At 51.9% G+C, this 24287-nt stretch overlaps 6 protein-coding genes across 6 annotated transcripts; 4 read left to right on the top strand and 2 right to left on the bottom strand.

Annotated features, from left to right (window-relative positions):
* Positions 1–4674: 4674 nt before the first annotated feature.
* Positions 4675–5934, top strand: COL26b_013939 (uncharacterized protein; the record flags this gene model as incomplete). The annotated part of the gene is made up of 1 exon (XM_053186523.1): positions 4675–5934. One exon carries the CDS (start codon positions 4675–4677, stop codon positions 5932–5934), a length of 1260 nt encoding a protein of 419 aa, XP_053029532.1.
* A 3828-nt stretch (positions 5935–9762) lies between these two features.
* Positions 9763–10272, bottom strand: COL26b_013938 (uncharacterized protein; the record flags this gene model as incomplete). Its single annotated transcript, XM_053186522.1, has 2 exons — positions 9763–10006; positions 10058–10272. The coding sequence occupies 2 exons, from the start codon at positions 10270–10272 to the stop codon at positions 9763–9765; spliced, it is 459 nt and encodes a 152-aa protein (XP_053029531.1).
* A 2891-nt stretch (positions 10273–13163) lies between these two features.
* On the top strand, positions 13164–14705 carry COL26b_013937 (uncharacterized protein; the record flags this gene model as incomplete). The annotated part of the gene is made up of 1 exon (XM_053186521.1): positions 13164–14705. The coding sequence occupies one exon, from the start codon at positions 13164–13166 to the stop codon at positions 14703–14705; it is 1542 nt and encodes a 513-aa protein (XP_053029530.1).
* A 253-nt stretch (positions 14706–14958) lies between these two features.
* On the bottom strand, positions 14959–15451 carry COL26b_013936 (uncharacterized protein; the record flags this gene model as incomplete). Its single annotated transcript, XM_053186520.1, has 2 exons — positions 14959–15084; positions 15137–15451. The coding sequence occupies 2 exons, from the start codon at positions 15449–15451 to the stop codon at positions 14959–14961; spliced, it is 441 nt and encodes a 146-aa protein (XP_053029529.1).
* A 4695-nt stretch (positions 15452–20146) lies between these two features.
* Positions 20147–20436, top strand: COL26b_013935 (uncharacterized protein; the record flags this gene model as incomplete). Its single annotated transcript, XM_053186519.1, has 2 exons — positions 20147–20325; positions 20391–20436. 2 exons carry the CDS (start codon positions 20147–20149, stop codon positions 20434–20436), a joined length of 225 nt encoding a protein of 74 aa, XP_053029528.1.
* Positions 20437–22536: 2100 nt separating this feature from the next.
* Positions 22537–23831, top strand: COL26b_013934 (uncharacterized protein; the record flags this gene model as incomplete). Its single annotated transcript, XM_053186518.1, has 2 exons — positions 22537–22962; positions 23016–23831. The coding sequence occupies 2 exons, from the start codon at positions 22537–22539 to the stop codon at positions 23829–23831; spliced, it is 1242 nt and encodes a 413-aa protein (XP_053029527.1).
* Positions 23832–24287: the final 456 nt, after the last annotated feature.

Raw genomic sequence — 24287 nt, 5'->3', positions numbered from 1 at the left:
ATGCGACGATATAATGGCCAACCTTTCTACCTGTTCAGACTGTTTTCAACATGCTAGTTTCTGCAATGACACATCGCCGAGAACCACTGCAGCTTGCATGCACTTGTTTTTCAGTGCACTGGGTCGCTTACATCGACTTGATCGTTGCAAAAGCCAAATGGTGCTCAGAATACGTGGCTAGGTACCTTAGTTGATATGGTCATGCCCAGATTCGACCATGAAAATATCACCAGGGCTTGAGAAACTTCAATCAGGGATGTGAAAAGCTGCTCTTTGCATTTCCCTACCGGACAGGGTATCCATGATGGACTGATGGGCAATCTGTCAAGTGAGATATGTTTGGCTTCAAGCATGGTTTCGGGAGCTACCTTTTCCAGCTTCGCCAGTGCCTTGGCTAGAAACCATGGAGGATTTCATTGAGTAAGAGCCGCAAACCATCCTTCGCATTCCTTGTCTTTCCATAAGAAGCAGGCTTCTCGAAGGTATCGGCCCCAGTCCCAAACCCACGACTGCTAAATAGGGCGTGGAGAGACCGGAAACACGTCTGCGCTGGTCGTCCTGCGGGAGGCCCGCCGGACCTGCAGATGGATGGATCCCCAAGACCATCCACTCTGGCGCGAAGTCGCCATGCGCAAATGCGCAACCCAACGATGGCCGCATGAGGCCAGTGCAGGGGGTGCCAGCGCGGTGAGACTAGAGAATGGGGGTACTATGCCCTAACGCAGGCGGCGGAACGAAGGAAGACGATATGCATCGTGGAAAAATTCGTCGCGACAACGAGAGGGATGGGCAGCAGCAGCAGCCGCCGCCAGCAGAGTAAGATGGACGGATGGACGGACGGAGAGTCTTCATGGCGGCCCAATCCACCAGTCTATTCGCCGAGGGACGGACCGAGAGCTGTCGTCTCCATTCCCGGTTCCTATCCCGTCGTCCGAGTGTCATCCGTCAGTCAACTGAACTACGTAGTACGGATACGTATTCATGGTTTGACGATGTTGTTCAGCCCAGGGCGATGGGCTGGGTTGGGTTGGGTAAGGGATCTTCTTCCTCAGCAAGGAATGGAAAAAGGCTAAGAAGAGGGGCCGTCAGCGTTGGGTGACAGGGGTCAGTCGCCATCATCACAGCGACGGGAGTGCCTACCTTTACGCATCCTCCGACGTGATGATTATCCAAACATGGAAGATAACCTGGCTCCAATGGCTGGAGACGTGGGAAACGAGACACTGGAAAGGAAGGCAAGTGCAAGCTCAAACGTGGCTTAGTGAATTGCCGTCGGCTCAAGTTACACCACGTCGAGGCCCGACGCGAAGGGGCCGTTGCCGTTGCCGTTGCCGTTGCTCTTGCCGTTGCGGCTGCCCTCAGTCTCCCGTCTACACCAGAAAGGGAAGTCGAGACAGACCGAGACACCTTCTAGAAACCGCCCCCCAGATGTTGCGGCGCCCCTTCCTTCCTTCCACTCGGACGCCAGAATTCTGCGTGTATTCCTCCTGACCGCCTTCATGTTCTTTTTCCTCTTTCTCTCTCTGCAAGGCTCCCTCTGCCTCTCCACACGAATCCCACTCGGCCACCTCACCCCTCACTTCTGGTTTTTTTTTCGTCCCTCTCACTGATGGTGGTGGTGGTGCATTGTGTTAGCTGCTGCAAGTGCTGCAAGTCCCAGCTGCAACACGACCGAAAAACCTGCACGACGATTGGGAACAGCGCCATCGCAGTCGACCCTCCGTCCCCGACTCGAACCCTCGTTCATTGGGCACAAGTGCTGCTACCCAGCCTACCCTTTTTCCAACCTGTCTGTATCTAATCTATTTTTCCCAGTCGTTTGTTTCGCTCGTCTCCATACCGTCGGTCCAATGCCCATCACGTCCCGCTTGTGGCTAAATCCTGTGACGCCGCATTCCCTGTCGCTGGGGACTGCGGGAAGCAGGTAGCCTCACCGATGAATTCGCTCAGCACGTCTCTTCCAGACGTTGACCGAGCAAGCTGCCAAGGACACGAGTCGTCAACATGAGCATTGGACACATGTCTTCTTGGGCTTCGAGGGTTGAGGCCCGCTGCCTGCTACAATGCCACTGCTGCTACGGATACATCCCACGACATGGGAATACACTGCAGCAGGCGACGCACTAACAGTAGCTGCGTCCCGATAAGGCCAATGACCATGATGCCGGCCGTTAATGTGTGGCGTCGATAGGGCCAGAGGCGGACAACGGAAAGCCTCAGACACACTCGACAATTCGAAGGAGCCTCGAACCAAAGACATTGTCAAGTTGTCAAGCCGAAAAAAAAAGTAACAAGAAATCGCCAATGGTTCGGCGATCCGGCCACCAGTACAACGATCTACTCTTCCCCTCCACACCTCTCGCCCCTCCAGTTACCCCTCCCTCCACTCCGTCCCGGTCCTCGCCCTCTCACTCTCGAGACTCGATTGGATGTCTTCCCGCAGTCCGTCTCCCCCGATCCAGCCCAGTCCAGCCGACCAACCAGTCATCCAGTCAGGGCCCCCAGCATGCAAGCCTAGCAAACTCGCAAGAACCCGCCGCTGCGGCATACGCAAATGCGTGAGGGCACACCATACGCCGTGACGCCCACACACATGCCAATTTTCTCTCAATTGCGGGATACACACGGCTTGACGGTTAGACCAGGGAGTCCTGGAGCATTGCTGCCCAAAGGCTCGAACTTGCGTTGCGGCGCCCCGCGAGACTGCGCAAGAGAGGGACCACCACCGGCCACGCCCACGCCCACGTCCAACCCCAACCGCCGGTCACGCACAACACTTTTGCAACGAGAACTTTTTTCCCATTTCTTTTTGCTTCTGATAGGAAGACCAGAGAGAGACGAAAGGCCCGTTACAGTCATTTTGCGATACGTACCATCTGCAGCAAAATATGGGGGACCACCAGAGGCGCCAACAGACCCAGCAGCAGAAGGACCATGACCAGCACCCACCAAACCAAGAGAGAGGCTCATCTGCCCACCGCCGGCTGGCTGGCTGGCCACTGGATCCTCCGACTTCTTGCTGCATGGCATGGCATGGACATGGTACGGCTGCAGTGAGCGCACATGTGCGATGATTCTTTTTTAATTCTTAATCCTCCTCTGTCCCACGCCCTCGAGAAATTCTCCTCTCTTTTTCCCTTTCTCCTTCGTCGTTGACATATGTCTACCTCCCCCGGACCGTCGCCATCTGCTATCACACTTGCGATTCCGCGTCTCGTCCCCTTTGCTTGGTCAGTCGAAGACTGAACGACAGATAGCATAAAGGGGCAATCCGTGAGAAAACACGGATTATATCGGCCATACCTATAAGACCGGACGGCCTAGTTGCGCCATCGAAGCCGCCTGTCCTATCACGGAACAACCAGCACCCCTCTCCGAATCGATTCAGCCATCAAGGAGACACCGAACGCCGTGAGACTCCTTCTCACACCCCGGTAGCTCGGACGTCCATATCCATCGCCATTCACGGCTGAGATCCAGGAATTATAGAACAGATCCCCTTCGGCGGTCCGTCTGCTGGCTCTCATTCCGCTTGAGGCGCCAACTCAGCAGCTACAAGCAGACCCTCAGGTTTCGGGAATCTTTGCATCCCGCGAGGCGCCCATTACCCGGCACTGAGTTGCTATCTTGGTTTCCTTCTTGTCATCTAGTACTGCCTCTTGCGGTATTCATCCCACCCTCCGACATAACAACTCACATCCGACAAATTCCAGAGCTCTTGCTTTATCCGGGTCCCCCACGCTTGTCTTCGACACTTTCCCCAACTAGTTTCATCCAATTACCTTGTTCAAGGCCATCATCGGAGCTCGCCTTGACCATACCATTGCTTTTGCTCGCGTGCACATAGCACTGCTGCTTCTCTCCTCTCTCGTCAGCCATTTCGCGCTGCTCTACTGCAACCTTCTGAACAAGGACCAGCCCTTGTCGCCCAGGACGAAGGCCGTCCTATCGTCACCGCCCGCCCGATTTTCGTTGTCCCCACAGCCGGGATCCCGCACCTTGTTCCCCGAAACATTCATTCCTCTCCGTTTCTCTGCCTTTGTCTCTCTCGGGGGCCAGCGAGCAGGACTGAGACGTGGGACTGGGATTCGAGGGACCATCTTCGGCGTCGCCAATCGTTCGTCCGCCATTGGCACTTTGCACCCATTCCACAAAGGCGCATCCCGTGCTCTCCAGGCGCAATCCGGACATCCAGCAGCGCCCTGCTCCCTCTTCTCGAATTTCCCCCGAGATCTATCATGACAACCTATAGCGACCAACGAATATCTTCTTCTCCTTGTCGGAGGTTTCTACTTTGGGTGTTGACGCCTTGACTTGTTACAACTTGCTCACTGTCACTCTCACCACACCTACTCAGAGCACATCCACACCACATCAACCGCACCTCCATCTACCGGCCATCGCTAGCGGGAAGCTGATCTGATCCATCCCATTTCCCCCGCCAATTCCCTTCTTCCCCACACCAACGACCAAAAAAAGGCCCAGTCCCCAACTAGAGGCCCCGATCCGTGAGATCAACACCCAGAAGAAAAAAAGACTGCCGGGACGGCGATCTCTCACAACGGTCCTCGAACCCTCAACATCGCGACCCCCTCGTCAAATAACCTCAATTGCATTTGGTCAGGCTGCGTCAACGATATGCCATCACGCAGGACACGGCCATCAACGCCCAGCATGATGCTGGGTCCTCTCGGGGGCCCGAACTCACCGCCCCATTCTCCTACCTCCGCCGCGCCGGCGATGCTTCAACACAAGTACGCCGCTCGCCATTTGCCACCGTCCGGTATTCAGCCCACAGGCAACGGCCATCAATTCAGCTTTACTCCTTCGAATCGCTTTGCACAGCTATCACCTCGCACGTCATCTGAAGATTCCGACGAAGAATCCGAATCCGAATCCGACTCTGATGAGAGCGAACTTCCACAAGCACCTCAGGCAAAATCTGAGGATGAAGAGGATGATAGCGACGATGAGGAAAGTGAAGACGATAGCGACGATGACGCAGACGATGAAGACGAGGACGTGCCCATGATGGCTCCTCCTCCTCCAGCTCTCATGTCAGCTCCAATGCGGGCTCCAATACGAGCACCTTCGCGCCCGCCAATGCACCAGAGCATGGCTGTCGACAGCAGTTCCGAAGAGGAGTCGGACGATGAGGAAGACGCAGAAGACGAAGAAGGAGACGATGAAGAGTCCGAAGAGGATTCGGAATCTTCAGACTCTGACTCGGAAATGCTGCCTCACGCCCCAGAAGCGCCCCCGATTCCCCGCCCGGCCCCCGCCGCCGTCGCTGCTGCTGCATCAGTCGCAGCACCAGCGCTGCACGTGAAGGCGAATTTCACCGTCGAAGAAATGTCTGACTTCGATCCCATGGACCAAGATCGCGACGGAATAATGGCGCCTTCGGGCTACTCCTCTCCAGCGTCCGCCCGCTCCCGCTCCCGCGCTCCGGTTGCCGCCCCGAAGCCCGACCCGACTTCCCGGTTGGCACGAGAATTTGACCACCTCAACTTTCCCAGCTCGGACTCAGAATCCGAGGATCTGGATGCAGACGAGGCACATGAAGAATTCATTCGTGTGCAGCGCACATTGCGAATGCTCAGGCGCCGAACTCACGGGTCAAGCATTGGCAAGCGGACCATATCGGAGCGCAGCGAATCTGATCACGAGGATATGCCTCTCGACCCCGACGCCGTAGGCTCCAGCGCAAGGAGACTACGACGCCGTGTGGGTGATCAATCAGTCCGCCGAAGCTTCATCTTGCAATTCCAAGACCCCCCACCCCCGCGCATCGACGAACTCGACGAGCCGGATAGCGAGGTGGAGGGAATCTTTTTTTGCGATCACGAGACACTCGCGAGGGAATTGCCGTATTATTCCATTGAGATCATTGAGTATGAGTCTCCCAGCCCAACCAGCCCTCGCAGCCCGTGAACAATATTCGTTTTGGCACGCGATATATATACGTTTAGCACCCAAAACGGTGCGTCACATTCAGTCGGACGCTATCAGACCGACGCAAACAATGATATACCTACAATGAACATGCGGGGATAGAATGACGAACAACAACGACGATGATGACGGAATGACGCAAGGTCTCAATGACATTGTGTTTATCTTTCTCTGATGTTTCTCCTGCTCTGGCACCAAAATTTATCGATACCTTTCACGATACTTAGACGTTTTTGCATCGGAAGGACACACAACAGCGCGGAGTAGCATGTTCTGTATGAAGGATGTTTTTTTCATGATAGAAACGGTATACGTAGAAGAGCCTCATGGTTCTGATGATATGAATGCCCATGGAAATTTTACCACATGTCTTGACCCTCACCACCCGCCGTAGCCTTGTGAGGACGACTGCCGAGTCTAACGTCCAGCTCAGCCACCTGAAGCTATCGAAACGTTTCCCGGAGTCCGGTGGTGTCTAGACCGGGCGCGCGGGGGAGGTGGGTGGAGGCCAAAAGAATGGCGGCGTTATCTAGGCGGTGTGTTTTATGGTGGGAGGGAGGGACGGGGTGAATGGTCGATGACATGCAGCGGATCAGCGTAGCGTAGCGGGATGGATGGCGAAAGGAAGGGAACATGTGTTTGTGCGTGTGTGTGTGTGTGAGCGTGTGTTGTGCAGTGGCTATCTGGGCTCTGCTAAGGCGATTTCCACTCACACCTGGACCTGCGCGGAACGGCGAGAACCATCCGGCTTGGGAGGGCGCGGGAGGGGGAGAACGGACATTGGACAGGCTGGTATCTGATTGGCTTTGTGAATTCTCGGTGACGGGAGATGATTCTACTGGATGCCTGTCTGGCTGTGTAATGATTCGAGACCGCGGGATGCAGGCGAGAGGGGCTTCTTTCGGGGGCCGGGCGAGTTGGAGATGGGGGGGGCCCACTGTCAGCACGTGTTTGTTGACGAATGCTGGAGCAGGCTCTCGAATCGTATGCTGCGAAACTAAGACACCGTGAGATTCTGTAGGTGTGTAGCGTGTACGTGAGATTGTTTACATTGCTGACGATTATGGATGATGGGAGTGGGTGGGTGAGGGCCATTCGGAGCAGGCGGAAGAGGAGGGAGTTTCGGGTTCTGGGGCCGTGGTGCGGAAACGGCGGTCTGGTGCTGGCGGGCTGGGGACGTGTGGGGCTGCGGGCTCGGAGGGCCACGGGAGGAGGCGGTCGGGGGGGCGGGATATGGGGAAGGGACAACGTGGGATGGGGGGTTTGGGGGCTTGTTTGGTGACGTGTATAGGGGGAGAAGGTCTAGAACTTGGACCCTTGGGTGATGCGGTGTGTTGTTGTTTGTGTTTTGGCTTGGCGTGAGGTGGTCTCGACAACGTTAAGCTGGTGTCATGCAGGAGTGCATGTAGCGGGAGTGACTCGGGTTCCGGGGACCGCTGGATGAACTGGCAGTATAAAGTCTTCACGATGGCCACTAAATTGATTCAATAAACCAGAACGAATGTTACTTGTTTGTGCGGAAGTTTCGTTACGAACACAGGTCAGATCTACGAGGAGGTGCCGCGCAAGCAAGCAAGTTGAAGTTGACGACGGGATTCTTGCCTCTATCTTGGCTTTTTGATGCATCCGTGTGGTATTCGAGTCTTCCATGCCTCAAAACTGATCGATGAAAGAGGACGGAGACTGAATCTGACATGTACCTTGGCTACCCTCAGTCATGTCTACAGAACAACACTACCACGTTCGAGAGCATGGATCCTTGTTTTATTCCATCCTGGAACTCATCTGGTGATATGGACCACAGAATTTGGTCATGAAGTGGAACTTACGCGAGGGCGGGCCACTTAAAACTCTGCATCTGGTCCTGAGGCTGGCTGTCACCCTGATTTCAAGCAAAGCCCAAGTCGTTTTTGACAATATTTAAGCCTCCTTTCCATCACAAAAGCATAGGAGAGACAGGCCACAATATCGCTTGCTTGTCTACACCGGTTTTCAATTGACACTCCACTAAGCTTGCGGTCCAATTCAACTAAAGCATGGGTTTCGTGGACCTTTGTATGCTGTAGCATTCATCATTGCCTTTGGGTAGGTATTAAGTACCTATGCATTCCGAATAGTTGGAAAGGATGACCACGAAGGCTGCTGAGAGACTTGGTTTTGAAATGTGAACGTCTAGAAAGGGGCGTCATGACTAACGTATCATGGTATTCTAGACGGAAAATCGGGTGAGAGTGTCGACAATCTGATACCCAAAGATGGCAATCTACACCATCGTTCTTGGCGTCTAAAACTTCCTCTCATCGGCAAACAAATCAATTTATACTTCCTACGTAGTAGCCCAGTGTTTCTTGCCAATGTTGGGAACAGCTGACGATGCTTGTCCGTGGGCCAGGAGGCGTCCAAGCTCTGTAGGACATGCCAAAAACAGGTATAATACGTGACTTCTAGGGCATAAAATGTTGAAGAACGCAAATCAGGTTCTACCAGCAGAACTTCTCTTGATATCGGCAGGACTCTAGGCGGTTAAAGATTCGATTCTTGGGATTCTGGTACTCTGAGATCCTTCATCAAACGCTTGTCAGCATACAACACTGTTCCTGTCTTTGGTCTTGATCCGAGGTTGATTCCAGGGAGTATTCTTTTCAAAGAGGACGTCTACACCAGTGACCAGACCGTCGATTGAATGACTACTGCAAACTGAAAGGAATTATAAGAGGTACACTCCATGGCAGCAGCGCATCCCTGGAGGCTGAACAAGGGCCCAAATCGCCGCGGAAGAATCTCACTCTAACATAGGAATTTCTATTCCTAGGCGACACGCCGGTGCCTGAGTAATAGATGAAGTATGAGCGGCGTTGTGTAAAGGAGGTGCACGAGACCCTGGGGTCCGTTGGAATCGCAACAGGACAGGTGGAGGTAGCTGTCGCCGTAATTGTATGCCGTAACTGTATGTTGGATTGTGATGGGCGGAAGCGCGGTACAGGAGCCGCTGACCGTGACCGGCAAAGTGAGAGTGGTTGTGACTAGGGAGTTGAGGGTCGTCGTGACTGCGGGAAGGGTAATAGTCGCTGTCGCAGCAGAACTGTCGGCTGCAAATCCGAGAGCGGAGGCTACCACCGCGAAAAGAGCAGACATGATATCAGACGCAGTGGCTGTGCATAGCGACAAGTGGAAGTCTGTGGCAAAATGTCCTCTCTGAGTTGGGAAAGTGCTGCGTTTTGTGTGGGTATACTTCTATCGGAATGACTGCTCAAGACATGAAAAGGGACTGTACGGCACGAAATTCGACATGTCAATTTTGTATGCTAAGAGGCGCCGCGCAATTAGCAAGTCCTCGATATGGCCTATCTTCACAAGTTGCAGGAATACTTGAGGGCTCAAACTGTGATGTGGCTGAAGCTGAGTTGGAACCTTGAGTTGAGAAGGAAGGAAAGGATATGGAGGCAACTCAGCCAGTTGCAGCGCTGAAATTTCGGCGCCTAAGTCTGTCCTTCCAAGGGACTTACGTTGGAAATTTTGGCGTCAACGATGACTGGTTTGGCGTATCCTTGAAATATGCTTGATTAAAGGTTGAGACATCCTCAACCTCTCGCCCCTTTCCCCCGCTCTAGATCTCGTCTTTCCCACCTGAGTGAAACGTAACATGCTTGATTTCATCGGTCATTTTCAGGTTCAAGAAAAAGCAACAACGGGAATATAGATTGTGGTATCATAGATTAATTGTACTTGGCACGGACGGAGTAGAAAACTTCTCATCAAACACTTGCTTCTCATCCCAGACGCACACTAGACGCCCGGGTAAATCAGTTACTTGTAGACCGGAGGGCCTTGCTGCTCAGCAACAGGCGGCGCCATAGGCTCATACTGAGAAGGAACCATAGGAAACATCTGGCCGTGTGGCCCAAACACCTGAATCGGGCCATCGTAAGGTCTTGTGGCAACCCTTTTGTGGCAGTTGCCGCAAGAGTAGTGGGTGTCTTCACACCAACCTGCAATACAAGGCACGCACGTAAGACAGACGCAGAGGAGGCAGCACAGGGCGCCAACGAGCCTAGAAATGGTCAGTAAGTCCGTTCCTGGACCGTGAGATCGAACGACTTACATCTGCATGCTAGTGCCTTCCGTATCCACGATGGTCATCGTCCTTCTCATACAAAACGGGCAGTCAATGGGTTGCGGCTTGTCGCCGAGCATGTGCAGTGGTGTGACACCCTGGATCGTCGGCGGCGCTGGTTTCTGGTCGGCTCCCTTCTGTTGCTCTACCGGCGGCGTTGTCGTGGTTTGCCTAACGTCGTGTAAGTAAATGTCGTGGGCCATCTATCGCAAACGTGAGCCTCACCCTACGTTGCGAACGTCTGCGGGTAGCTCTGTAGCTGGCACCGGGCTGGCATTTGCTGTTATGGCGACGATTGGACTCCTATCATGGGCCGGCGCTGGCTGTTGAACGGTCGCGGCAGGCGCAGCAGGCGCCTCGACTGTAGCTGGTTGTGGTTGTGACATCGTGTTGTAGAATTGTGGTTTCGCTTCGAAGAATCAGGTCTGTTTCCAATTGACCAAGGATCGCAATTATAAGTACACACTTGAAGATGAGTCAAAACACTTGAATTCGAATGAGTATTTGGGGACACGAAATCGACTCATCATGCGCCTTATGTATCGTATTCCTCACCGCAAACAGCTTTGCTGTGCCCCCTTGGCGATAAGCTGAGCCCACAATCCAGGCAGAACTGTAGCATTCAGGGCAAATTGGGTTTGCCAAATTGGCGTTAGGCCGCCTTGGCCAACATAATCCACACGAGCTTATGAGTACCCCTGCGCGCAGCTTACATTCGGGGCGTTTTGTACCTTGCAGCAAAGGTCCTTTGGGCTTAGCTACAACAAGGATTAGAATTGAGTCCCGGGTATCATATTATTGTGTTGGTGATTGCCATTTGAGGAGTCCGTGATTACGATGGGACGGCAATGGCCCAGCTGCATCCTTCTGATTGTTTATAAGCCTAAATGGCCTGGGTACTGACTCCTGGTGGCATCTCGTCATGTTTATTGAGGTTCAATTCGGAGACTAGGTTGCAGCTTTGCTCTAAGGCAGACAGTATTCTTTCTTTCATTTATACTTCAGTTAGTTATGGCAGGTTATCGCCTGCAGGCACATCTTACTGACTGCCGCAGGACCGTGACTGAGAAATATGTGAGTGGTCACAGGGAGACCTCTATGGAAAGACAGCATTCTCCGGTTAGCAAAACGGAGCACACCACCGCGGAGGACTGAAAAATAGTACGGTTAAGAGCTGACAGCATTTATTATTAGCACTATCCCTATTACAGCTACAAATCAACAGCAGAAGTCCAGATTGCTTTCTCGGTGGTATCGTTTGCGTTCGCCGTATTACTCCAAAAACGTTCACCAGTATCAGAGGAAACATCCCAAGCCCCTTCGTGACTATCCTCGTCTACTGTGCTTGTTTATCAGCCACAGGTGGTGCTGTTGAAGCGTACTGAGACGGCATTGGAGCGTAGGATTGTGGACCGAACGTCTGAATCGTGCCATTATATGGCCGTGTTGCAACCCTTTTGTGACAACTGGAGCAGGCATAGTGAACGTCCTCACACCAACCAGCGATGCAGGGGACGCAGGTAAGGCAGACGCAGAGGAGGCAGCAGAGGACACCGGCAACCCTGATATGTCTTGTCAGTCCCGAATTCTCGTGGGATCTCACGTTCAGTGAATAGAGATTAGCACTTACATTTGCATTGAGGTGCCTTCTTTGCTGATGGTGGTTTGAGTTCTCTTCTTACAAAACGGACAATCGATGGGTTGCGGAGTGTCACCGAGGGCATGCAGTGGCGTTACGGTTGGGGGAGGGGGGAGGGCCTCGATGGTCGGTCCATCGTGCTTTTGACCTGTCCATGGGGTGGATGTCGGCTCGCTAGCGAAGGTCAGTACACATCCTGGGTTTCCATCGTCGTCTGAGATACAGAAAAAAGAGATGCTTACTCGGTGTTGATCAGGCTGGTCGGCATTTCCTTGGCCGGGGCCGGTCCTGTACCCTGCATCGTGGTCGCTACTGACTCCCTGTCGTGAGCTACCGCAGGATGCTGTACCCCGGTGTAGGAGGAATCGAACGTGTGAGGTTGTGACAGCGAATTCTTGTTGGAGAGTTATGGCTTGCTAACAGTGATTGGATACTGTGTTCAACAAAAACGAAAGAAGAATTGCCGAGGTATAGATGAACGGAAAAGCAGTCGGAACGAGAACAGAATAAATACAAAATGCGAGAAATATTAGTCTCATTGTTACACACCCACAAAAGCTGGATGGGGCACTGTAAGATTTACGCGCATCACTCTAGGCAGAACCGTACCATCAAGAAGTCATTCGGGCGGGCTATCATTGGCCCCTGGAAAGGAATGATTTGCATTGCACTGCGAAATGCCTTGCGGCACAGCCTTACAGGCAGGTCTCAGACACGAGAAGGGGTTACTACTGAAGGTGAGTGTGGCCAAGATTAGAACTGGTACAACCAGAAAATGCCCTATCGTTTGGCATGCATGGGCAGGCGGTTGGTCGCTATTTGTCCGAAGCTCGGGTACCTAGTAATAGCTTAGGTGTGCTTCGCCTCTTCCTCCCTCTGTATTGATGCAGCAGGGGTTGGAATGCGTCTCTGTGATTGCCCAGCCTTATTGTAACCTCTGGATCCTCTGGCAATCCACGTCAGCACAGCCCCTCGACGTAGGACTGCTAGAGACCTACATCACCAGATGGTAGGTGAATCATCGTTGGGCCCTGAATATGAATATGACGATAGAAAAATCACCCATCTTAAGAACAACATGTCCTCCCGATTCAAGCCTAGATTCGATTCGCTCCGTCCATCGGAACTTCGGAATTCCCCAAAAGACCACGTCGATGTAGCAGCAAGATGCGATTAATCAAAGCTTCATCAATCAACACCGAAGGGTCACTCATTGAGTTGGTCGACTTCACTCCCGACAAAATCCCACGCTATGCCATCCTTTCGCATACTTGGGGGTCTGATGAAGTTGTTTATGCCGACATCAGAAACCATACAGCTGCGAGGAAAGAATCGTTTGAGAAGATTCGCTATAGCTGTTACCAAACAATTGCCGATAGGTTTGAGTACATCTGGATTGATTCTTGCTGCATCGACAAAAGCTCCAGCGCAGAGCTTTCTGAGGCCATCAATTCCATGTTCGACTGGTATGACAAGGCCGAAGTGTGCTACGCGTATCTTTCGGGTGTCTCGTCTACAGTTGACACTTCGAAAACGGACGGCGATTTCGCTGGATGTCGATGGTTTACGCGAGGGTGGACGCTGCAAGAACTCCTAGCCCCCGATGATCTAATTTTCTTCTCCGACGACTGGGTCAAGATCGGCGAAAAGCTGACGCTGAGTCGGCCGCTTTCGGTAATCACCGGCATTGAAGAAGACATCCTCAAAGGTACCAAGCCGATTGAATCCGCGAGTATAGCCAAGAGAATGTCCTGGGCATCCCACCGCGTTACTACAAGGCCGGAGGACGTCGCGTATTGTTTGATGGGTCTTTTTGGGGTCAACATGCCAATGCTCTATGGCGAGGGCGACAAGGCGTTTTTGCGCCTGCAAGAAGAGATCATGAAACAGTCCGACGATCAATCGCTGTTCGCATGGGTCGATCTCTCGGCATCAACTGAGACTTACCATGGTCTCTTGGCCAAGTCGCCCCTGAACTTCGAGTACTCCAACTCCATCGTACCATACCAGGACTGGGAGCCTCGGCCGCCATATAGCATGACCAATCGCGGCTTGCGTATTGACCTGCCTTTGACGCTCAGAGGCGAGGAGCTGTTCGCTGCTGCGTTGGACTGCCCGGCTCCTCCAGACTTTGAAGATTCAAGCTTCCTGGCGATCTACCTAAAACGCATCTCACACAGCGACCAGCAGTTCGCCAGAGTAAGGGCAAATCAGTTCGCCAAAGTCCAGGAACGAGGCGACCACCTAGTTCAGGAACGGGGAAAACGGCAGACAATCTTCGTCCGGCAGAATTTCAATGGCATTATCAGCTCGGAGGGCGTCTTTCCTCAACACATCTTACAACTACGATGTGGTCCATCGACCACAGACTACACCTTGACCGAAGTCATCACCTCGGAAGAGCACAAAAAGGACAAACCCAAGGCCCTCATGTCTAGCAGGACGCGCGGGTCTGATTGGCTTCGGACTGCCAACGGACAGACCATTGCATTTCGAAGTCCGAAGGCCGGGGGTCAGCTTGCGGGTGGAGTGGTTTTCTCAATCTCCCAATTCGAAGGTTCTAGGCTCTTGATCATGTTCGGGTCGGCCGACAGTGGGAAGGCTGGCTTCCATGCACAGGAACTGCCTCCTCGGGAAGAACTTGTCGGATCAACGGAGAAAGGATTGAGTGAGGAAGAAGTGATGGACTTCGAATCGCTTCAAAAAGTCTTCAAGCCATCTCAAGCGGGCAACGATGTCGAGCTGCAATATCACCGGGTGCGAGTATCCATCGAGCCCATAGTAGCGGACGCCTGCAAGTACTTGATGGCAGACATTCTTGTTGAGCCCATCAACCGACCATGGGACCCTTACCAGACAGTGGACACTGTCATTGGCCAATATCAGGCTGCAGTCGGCCGTCAGAACCGAGTTGAAGCCGTTGAAGCATCAGAAATGACTGGATCGAGAAACAAGAAAGTTTCCGCTTGGAAGAGACTTACAGCACGAGTATCTTGAAAATGGGTGCTTTGGAAGCAGCTACGTTTTATTCAGGTGCTACAAATGTCCAAAACAGCCAGGAAATAACGGAGGGTCTGTGATTGGTTACATCAGAGCATCTCAGTTTTCATGATGATTCCATTAACAATAAATATTTTCTTTGGTACAGAGTTCCGGAGAAATATGAAATAAGCAGGGTATATTTGGCCTTGTAGTTGTGCTTTGGTCTGATCTCTGGCAAAGCTCTGTTTCTGACTGTCCTTTGCAACTTTCAAGTGTCCGCAGTAGGTTCCGGGGAGTTCTCAAAGTTGTTGAGTTGGAACAGAAAGTTAGACGAGTCATTGTCGCCTTTGGCAAGGATGGGTACCGTGCTTCTCTCCAGGGGCAGCTCGCTAGCCTACGAACGGATTAGAACCAAATCTGTGAGCATAAATTGAACGGTGTCTAACCTTCTCCACTGCTGCTGAATTAAGGCGTCTTTGCCTCATGTCTACGGCTAACTGAATGGCCATGGACCTCGTCACTGGATTGCCCCACGTCTTTGCGGCTAGAATCATGAGTCGAAGTGTGAAGTCAAGATTCTCCTGCCGCTGGTAGTCTGGCTCTGTCGACGTCGGTTGATCAAGAAATACCAATGACGCCATGTACATGGAAAAGGTCAGCATTGGGTTCTTCAACATGTCGTTGACATCTGGCATCATCCTCAGAATATTGAGAATCTCCTCGGCCGCGGCGACAAGCCTGGCTCGGCATTGTTGAATCATGTGGTGCGGGGTCCCGGCCCTTTCGATTGTGGATAGAGCTGCTCTGTGAAGAAGAATAATCGAAGTGTGGATGATGATGTTGACGAAGGTCGCATTCTGACAACGTATACTGTTAGGTAGTTTGAGATCATCTGGCAGACAATTTAGTAGAGAAGCGAGGTCATTATCGATCTCGCGGTGGCGCTTCCAGTACAAACTAGTTTTGACGTCCTGTGCCTCTTCATCTGGAATGTTCTGTGATGACTGTTGGAATGCTTGATAAAACAACGAGGAAGCAAGAACTCTTCCAGCAAATGAAGAAAAGTTTTGCCCTTCTTGATGCAGAATGCTTGTCAGAGGGCTCGTGAGTTCTTCTAGGCCTACTTCGAAGGCTTTTTCGGAAGCAGGAAGGCGAGTGTGGATCTTTCGGAATATCAGTAAATGAGTTAAGAGAGGCATAGCAAGCTAGACTGGATATTTAGAAAGACTTACATCATGCTCATTGGTCATCGCCGGCCAGCCTGTGCTGCCGCATACCAGTCTATCAGAGCAGTATATTACCCACCACGTCCTCCGTCGCTCTTCTGCTTCTACCCAGTCTCGTGGCGGTGAGAGTAAGGGTATCGCATCGACGCTTTGCCCATCCACACGATGCAAGCCAAGCATTTGGGCAATTCTGATTGCTTTGCAAAGGCTCATTGAAGACTGCGCAAAGAAGAGTTGCTGAGCTTCAAAATTCGCGATCAAGCTCCATGCCTGTGCATGCGCCACCGACGTGAAGTGCTGTCCGTCTCCCTGTGGCTTTCAGCGGGTTTATCATTGGACGTTAGGCGGGCGGCAGGACGTACTCTCATTTCGTCAGCTTGCATGTAGGCTCTGGCTCGTTGGTAAAATGGAATTGCTAGCTTGCGATGCGTCTTGGTGATGTCGGCCCCGAGGGCCATGACGATATATTGAAGACACATGGGTGGGCGCATGTGAGGCGGCAAGTGTAAAGACATTGAGTAACGAGCTCGCTGGAACATTGGTGCTGCAAAATACCACTTGTCGAAGTAGACATTTGTTCTATCACTGGTCAGTCGATTCAGTGAAATTTGGAACAACCACTCACAGAAAAACGATCAGTTCCGGCGGTGGATGTTGCTCAAATAGCCCGACTGACACCAGATCCGTGAAGGAGTCGTCTGGCTGAGACGGGTGTTGGCCCGGGGTTTCACTTGATGACTGTGATGTGTATGGCTCAGTAGTGCCAAACATGAACTCATCATGTACCGATTGAAATGGTTGTTCCTGTTGGAAGGTTTGCTGCTCGTGGCTTTCTTCGGTTAAGGGAGCCTTTTCGACAGCTCTCGCGAGCTGTTCAAGTTGATCTGCAAGGTGTTAGGCATCGGCACACAAGCCGTCGAAGGCTTCTCATTGGCTGAAAAAGGATCGCGTAGGAGTTCGTTCCTCCGTCTCATGTCGACGAACCATCGCAACTGGGATGACTGACCAAGTTTTGTTTCCAACTCATGAACCCTTTTGCGTCTGCCCACATTTGCCCGTCTGGACTGAGGATATTCACAAGTGTCTCCAAGCCTGATGCATCGGCCGCAGCGGGGTCGTACACGATCGCATTTCAGCTTTCGTGATCGACATTGGTGGCACGAGAATAAATTCGCAGACGCGCTATCGTCAGCTCCTCTAGATGTCGACTTTCCGGCCTGGCTACTGCTTTGCGGCTCCATGCTCGAGATGGCGTCCCGTCAGTGATGCATGTCAAAGAGTTTGCCGCAAACATCGCTTCTTCATGGCTGGAATCTCCTGATCATCAAAAGAATGATTACATAATTCAAATTCTTTACAAACACGAGTAATGCGCTAGATTATGTTCTACGTAAAGGCCTCTGCCTACTACGCTGTATTTGAATCTCATTCGCCGCATGCGTAAGCCGGCCTCCGATGAAGTGCGAGCCGGACTTTTCGCGTTAGAGCCCCACACCGACCGAAGCTCGGGCCAATCGCGCCGGAATGCGAGACCGAAAGCCCCGTAATTATCGGCCGACTCCCCCACGACCCGGCATCGTGAAGAAAACTGCTGTCGGTGATGCCCGCTCGAGTAACCAAGTTGGATTTCTTTTGTGAGTTTGGAGTGGATTGGCTCAATAAATTTCTTATCATGTCTCCATCTATCATCCCAGCAACCAGAAATGTCTCATTTTCGGATTGGCAGTTAGGTAGTTATAGTAACGAGTCTGCAACATTAGATGGAGTCTCGGTCCTCTCTTCGCCCCAAGAGAAATGTCCCAGATGCGCCATTCCGAGCGAAGTGCGTCCGATGCGTTTTAAAGGATGGTTTATACGGCAGTGACGGAGCTCCGAGTTCATCAGCGACCCCCGGAACTCCGCAACGGCAGGATGATCATTGGACGAAATAATCACGTGTGGTTAATCTTGGATTTGGATCCGAGAGAAGACGCTTCGACGGCAGGAAGGCCTCGGCTTAGACTTGTGAGGAGCCACGTCAACTCAATGCAACCGCAGCCTGTTTCGCGAGCCCAGGGGCTCCGCTTGGAAATGCCGGCAGCTGGCCATTGCTCGATTTTTGTTGAAATCTCTTGCCACTGTTGGTTAGCGATGGATTGAAATCAGGGTCAGAGCATCACGACGAGGCTATGTTGTTGCGAACAAGCCGCGCTTATCGTCATCTTGATTGATGCAACAAGCATTGCAATCAAGTCCCGACAATGGCTCCACAATGCTCGCCCGACGACTTAAGGTTATCCTTCTTTTGGGGCTTCTTGCGCAGGCACTGCTATGCTTAATTAATTTAGCGATTTCTATCTGCCGCTACCCGATTCCAATTGTAGTCTAAACAGCGAATCTGTGCCTTGCATGCCACGATGCAACATCTGATGATTTAGTGTACATTCGCGAATAGCCTAGCATCGCCGGAAAGAACGAGAACGAACGTGTTGTTGAGAGCACCCGACTTTGTCCGTGAGACTGTTGGCTGTTGACTTTGAAGGCACATCCTTCCGGACCAATAATGGTGTGATATGGGGGTCAGACGAGAACTATTCTGACATCATACGCCGGTTTCCATCCCAATCGACATGCCACCATGTTCGCGGGAATCCAAGGTTCTCATGAGTAATGCGGGGTCTTCGATCTAGACCCTATCGGCCGAGGATATTTCCTTAGGCTTATGAACGTAGGCGAATGCTCAGCCATCCATTGGTTACCTCCAATTTCTCCCGTCGGGAATCGCGTGTAGAGAAATGGGATCAGCCGGGAATGCTAGCCTTCAAGACCTTGAACATGCATCTCAGCTCAGTAAGCCAAAACCTAGGTTTATGTTTAGTCACCAGTCCCAACTGGTTGGCATAGCCCCGTTCAAGCACTCGGCGCCGTGAAAAGTCTCTGATCATTTATCGGAGGTAGGGAAGTCAGACTTCACGTTCCCACCGAGGCTTCCGAGGCTCAACAGCATCGTCGCGGGGCTCCGTGGTTGAGACGTCGGGGCGTCATGCCGACGGGGCCGGAGTGGGTTCGGGCGGAGGAACTTCCCATCGACCGCGGCAATGACGCAGATCGGGCACCCATACGATGGTCGTGAAGTCCTTTGAGTTGCCGAAGCAACTGATGATGTTGATGACATAACGCGTCCTCCGCGATCCCTCGGTGTGACTTCACCATCCGAACATTCATGATCGGGCAGTTGTGTGTATCGACGCTACCAGATTCCCGGATATCCACGCAGTAGAGTCACAAAGCAAGGCGGACAAGTGGAGACGAGATGCGGCCGTATGCAACCCCGTTGCGCCACTACCCATCGCATCTAAGCAAGGATCTCGGGCAGTCCCATCTAGGCTGAGTTCCTGCCAGTCACCACGATCGCATTACCAGATCGAGTAATGGTCGAACCTTCTAGGAAGCCGGAGAATACCAGTTGGGCAGACGCACTGATGTAATGGTCCGGGCGGGGTTGGCCTACTTCACATGTCCTTCACGATATCGCCGAAGCGGTCCGAGGCATTGTGGTGGTGCGGTCCCTCAAAAAGCCCCGACTTCTTCGAGGCCCATCCCCGTCGCCGATCGCCCATTTGACGTCTCGTCTAAAGTAACAACTGCCGGCACGTCACTGGCCTTCGATCGAAGCGAGGCTTGGTTAGCGCCGAAGACCCTGTATCTTATCAAGAAACCGTCACTTCATCCCAACTTCTTGTTGGTGGAAGCAGCGGCACCTGTCCACCAAGATTATGCCACCCACGTTGACAAGGCTCCCTTTCATCGCGGACCCTACGGACCTTCTACAATAGGGTTCTCAGTCTCCTCTTTTGCGAACCCAAAGTGGAAGGCTATCGCGAGAAATACAGGGTATCAACAGACGTCATCCACTGACGTTTCCGGGATTGACAGCGGATGCCCCGTCATTCGGGGCATCATGGCCTCTGCGCAGGCGTGCCGGGCTCTACGGCAACCATGTAGCAAAACGTAATCGTATTCGCAGAACAGAATGGAATCATACGTTGAAGAGGGTGCAAATACAGTCGTGAGAAAGTGTATATAATGATCCTCTTAAACCTCACGATTGCCATCTTGGGATCCACCATTATCATCAACACCATCAAACACATCTACAATCACAAACACGTTACAATTCACGAAGAACCAACCAACGTTCCGTTCACTCAACCTCGACAAGACCAATATTATAACCACCAAAATATCAAAATGCGTTTCTCCGCCGTTCTCGCCATCTTCGCTGCTTCCTACGCCGCTGCCATGCCCGTAGATGCCAAGCCAGACGCTGGCAAGGGCGGAGACATTGCCGCCTGCGAAACGAAAGCAGCTGCTGATCAGGTTGCCTGTATCAATGGCTGCGCCAAGGACGCTGCATGTATCACTGCTTGGTAAGTCTCACATATTCCCTCCGCAATCTTAATAAAGCAGACTGGAAGTCTGACAAAATCTTCAGCACTTCGGTGGCCGTGCAGCAGTACACCTCATGCGCCGGTGTATAAGTGAGAGTGATAAAGACATGATCAAGACTTGGGATAGACTGATTAACAAGCGGCGTTGAAGTCCCTGAGTTTGCATGGGACATGACAAGACCAGAGCGTTGATGAATGAATGACTCAACCTGTACAATACACTTTACAATTGACGATACTTTTCTGCATCTCAATGACATTGGCATATGTGCGGCGTATGTGCGACTCAGCAAATGCTAAACCCCCGAATCATGCCTTGCAGTTGACATGATAATCTTCACCGCTACTTGCCTCAAGTCGTGGTGACTTTTCCTGGCCACCTCCGGAAGAAAATGTAGCGGACTTTCAATATGGTCCACCTGCGGCAGTAACCGGGTATGATCACCAAAATAGCGTATGTAATTGCTGAGCAGATTACACACATGTGAAACACTTCCACAACCCTACAGTGTCATCTTTCTTTGATTCGTCTCTTCGCTTGTATCATCTGATTCTTTCATCTCCCAGAGCAAATGGGCAACATCTTACAACGCCGCCAAAATACTGCAGAATCTAGGTGACTGAGTATGTTGGAAAGATCCAATTGGAGAATTGCTACGGGCGAGGTCCTGAGGAACTGCTCATCTGGTGCAACAAGAGACGGCTACCAAGCCCTCGGCCAGCGGAAGTGGCTTGGATCTTGAGCTGTATTTTGTGCAAAGGTAAGATGCAGCTTTGTCTGTGTTTTGAAAACAGAATAGTGCGTGTCGTCTAGCAAGCGACCAAATAATATTTACTTGTGGTGGTACATATATTTGGAGGACTGGCCAAGTACTGAAAGACCTACGTTGGTAGCATCGCAATTTCTTCTATGGTTATAGGCGAAGTGAAATCATTGGGACGTGCTCCGATCGGGCTGTAGGATAGCTCTTCTCTAGATGGTGGGAGCCCACGGACACATGACCGCACATGTGTCTCTGAATGTCCTCGACGCCCATACAACATCCTCAGCATGCTTTTACGGGACCCAAAGAAAGTAGTCGAAAGAGGCTACGAATACTTCATGAGTCTGAGCACGACAATGCGCTCTCTGTTCTGCGTTTTCCCGGTTGATAAAGATCTGCTCGTGGGGCAACAGACGTAACTCTTGTAAAAAATGGAGAAGAGTTTGAGAACTCGAGCAACCTTTGAGTAATTCATGTACTCATTATTGCTTGACTTCAATTCAACTTGCCACCCCGGCTGCTTGAAGCAACGAATCTTGCTATTTGGGAACATACCCGCATAGGCTAAAGTGACAAAAACGTGACAACCACAGCAACGTCTTGACGACCAAAGGGCCATAAATCCAAACGTACCGCCATGAAACATTCCTTGGCTTAAATTCCAGACGCGCGGGATGAGAAGCCGTGAAACTCACAACAGCCTCACTATTGCGATGAAGACAGCAATGAGAAGGACACAACGAGAATTAGTTAATCTCGCGACAGCGCCATTGGTACCTATTTGTGTCATCCAATGATGGCTTTCAACAACGTGGACCCATGAAAAATCAGGACGTCCTCCCGGTACGATTCGATAAAACTATCACGGATGAGGAGCTTCATGAAGGTCGTTGCGAGATTGACAGCTCCCACTTCGCAGATATTCCCAACGGGTTACGGGAACGCCATAAGCGAGTTACAGGGAACTAAAACTTAGCGCGATGGCTAAGAGAGCTGGTGCTGGTGGTGGCCTTGAGTCTTGAGTACAAGAGATTGCCACCTTCAAGTCAACGATGAGAATGAGCCGCAGGTAGAGATTAAATATAGTGCTCTCAGTTCAAGTTCAAACACTTTAACCTGCTCATCAACAAATTGTGAAGCAATTCATAGACTCCGCTGAGCTGATGAGTCAGCTACTTGCAAGGATCAAATTGAGAGACAGTTATCGGGCAGAGTCTCAATCACCAGATAACGGACCACTTGACGGCAAAAAAGGTACAGTCGGTACTGTATTAATGGCACCGTGCTTCGCGTGAAGTAGCCCCTGGAATTAGGTACCCACTGTACACCGATTATTGGACAACGTGCACAGTTCTCATTTAACCTAGTTTGGCATCGTCGCCTGCAATTTTCCTCTCTTCACTTCAACATACCCTGCGACTCGACCATGGCCTCAATCGCAGCCAGATCGATATCCGAAGCCCGCCTTGTCGACTCGGTAGTCGTCGGCGGCGGGCCAGGTGGACTCGCTGCCATTGGCAACCTGCTTGAGCATCGGCCGCAGCACCGCCAGCTTTGGGTCGATCGACTTTTTCAGGCTGGTCGGGTTGGGACTTCCTATCGCCAGGTTCCCAGCAACACAAAAGCAGGCCTATTTGTCGACTTTGCGAAGGCTGTGGCGCCCTTTCGCCAGATTTTGGAGGCCACAGAGGAACCCAACGCGTTCACTACACTTCAGCAGCTGCAGCAGGACCAAGGTTGTGAGCTCAAGCATGCGGCAGACCTCTGTTTGATGCTCTCCAAAGGCATTCCTCGTCATTTCCAGAACGTAGAGCAGCGCCGAGCCAAAGTCACATCCGCCATTCTGAACAAGGTGCGACCCACTCACGCAAAATCTAAATGAATCTCACTCACCTATTTTTGTAGCAAACAAGACAATGGACAGTTGCTCTGGATGGCAAGGAATACGCACAGACGTCGAAACTTGTGCTGTGCACTGGTTCCAATCCAATTTCACAGCCCCAGCTGATGACGGGGGGATTGCCGGAGAATCTCGTGACGGTGCACCTGGATGCGGCTTTGAGACCGTCATCTTTGGGTTGGAGGATACCCTCTGATGCCACAGTGGCTGTCGTGGGTTCCTCTCATTCAGCTGTTCTGGTTCTCATGAATCTGTACAACCTTGCGACAACGTCACACCCGAACCTCCGTATCAAGTGGTTCACCCGCCACAACGAGTTGCGCTACGCCGAGTACAAGGATGGATGGATCTTGTACGACAACACGGGTCTCAAGGGCCAAGCTGCGCTGTGGGCTCGTAACAATCTTGAGGAGCGACTATTCGGGAAAAGCTCTGTCAAGAAGTTCATTACCAAGGTTTTGACGCCACCGGAGGAAGAGCAGGCCGTGTATGCGTCTGAGCTTCCTAGTTGCACCCACCTTATCCAAGCTATCGGCTTTCAACGAAACCCTCTACCAGACCTGGGCGTCGTTGAAAAGGCTGGTGCTGAGACGCAACCGTTGTCCGTTTATCATGATGCTTCTAACGGAAGATTCTCTGCTCAGCCTGTCGAGGCCAGTGCTCAGGGTCGCACTTATATTCCCGGGCTCTTTGGGGCTGGCATAGCTTTCCCGGAGCGGGTGGTGGATCCCGCTGGCAACGTCGAAGATGCTGTTGGTTTCTGGAAGTTCATGACGTTCCTCAAGAAGTCGGTTCCCGACTGGATTGAGTCTTCGAAATAAAGACAGCATCACGGCTACAGAGTAGCTCTCTCGGTTCGTCCTAGAGAACAGCAACATAAAATCCTAGATTTGAAGGTAGTTAGACTGAAAGGCCGAAGACAATACGTCATGTCTGTTACTTGGAATGAAGCAAGTGACAGCGTGGAACGTTTATTGTGTCCCATCTCCACTAATTCCAGGTTTGTGATCTCAAACTTCTGTGTGCTCGCAAAACAATTCGTCGTGTTTACTATGTCTCTTTTCGCTCCCCCGTAATGATGTTGCCGCGACGTTACAACGCTCCATATTGCCCTTCACAAGCACAGCCTAGGTTATTTGTTGTTGTTGTTGTATTTAACGCCGAGGCGGCAAGGGCGCAACCGCCCTTGCGGCCGACCTCCCGAAGGGTATATGGCGTGAAGGGCCGCAGGCTCAAGCTATATACTCTAAAGTACACTCCTCTTCCTAACGTCCTCC

Source organism: Colletotrichum chrysophilum, assembly GCF_026319265.1.
Source record: "Colletotrichum chrysophilum strain AFK26 chromosome Unknown scaffold_270, whole genome shotgun sequence".
Taxonomy (NCBI): Eukaryota; Fungi; Ascomycota; class Sordariomycetes; order Glomerellales; family Glomerellaceae; genus Colletotrichum; species Colletotrichum chrysophilum.
The sequence above is the reverse complement of the archived record's forward strand: the minus strand, read 5'-3'. Positions and strand labels throughout refer to the sequence as shown.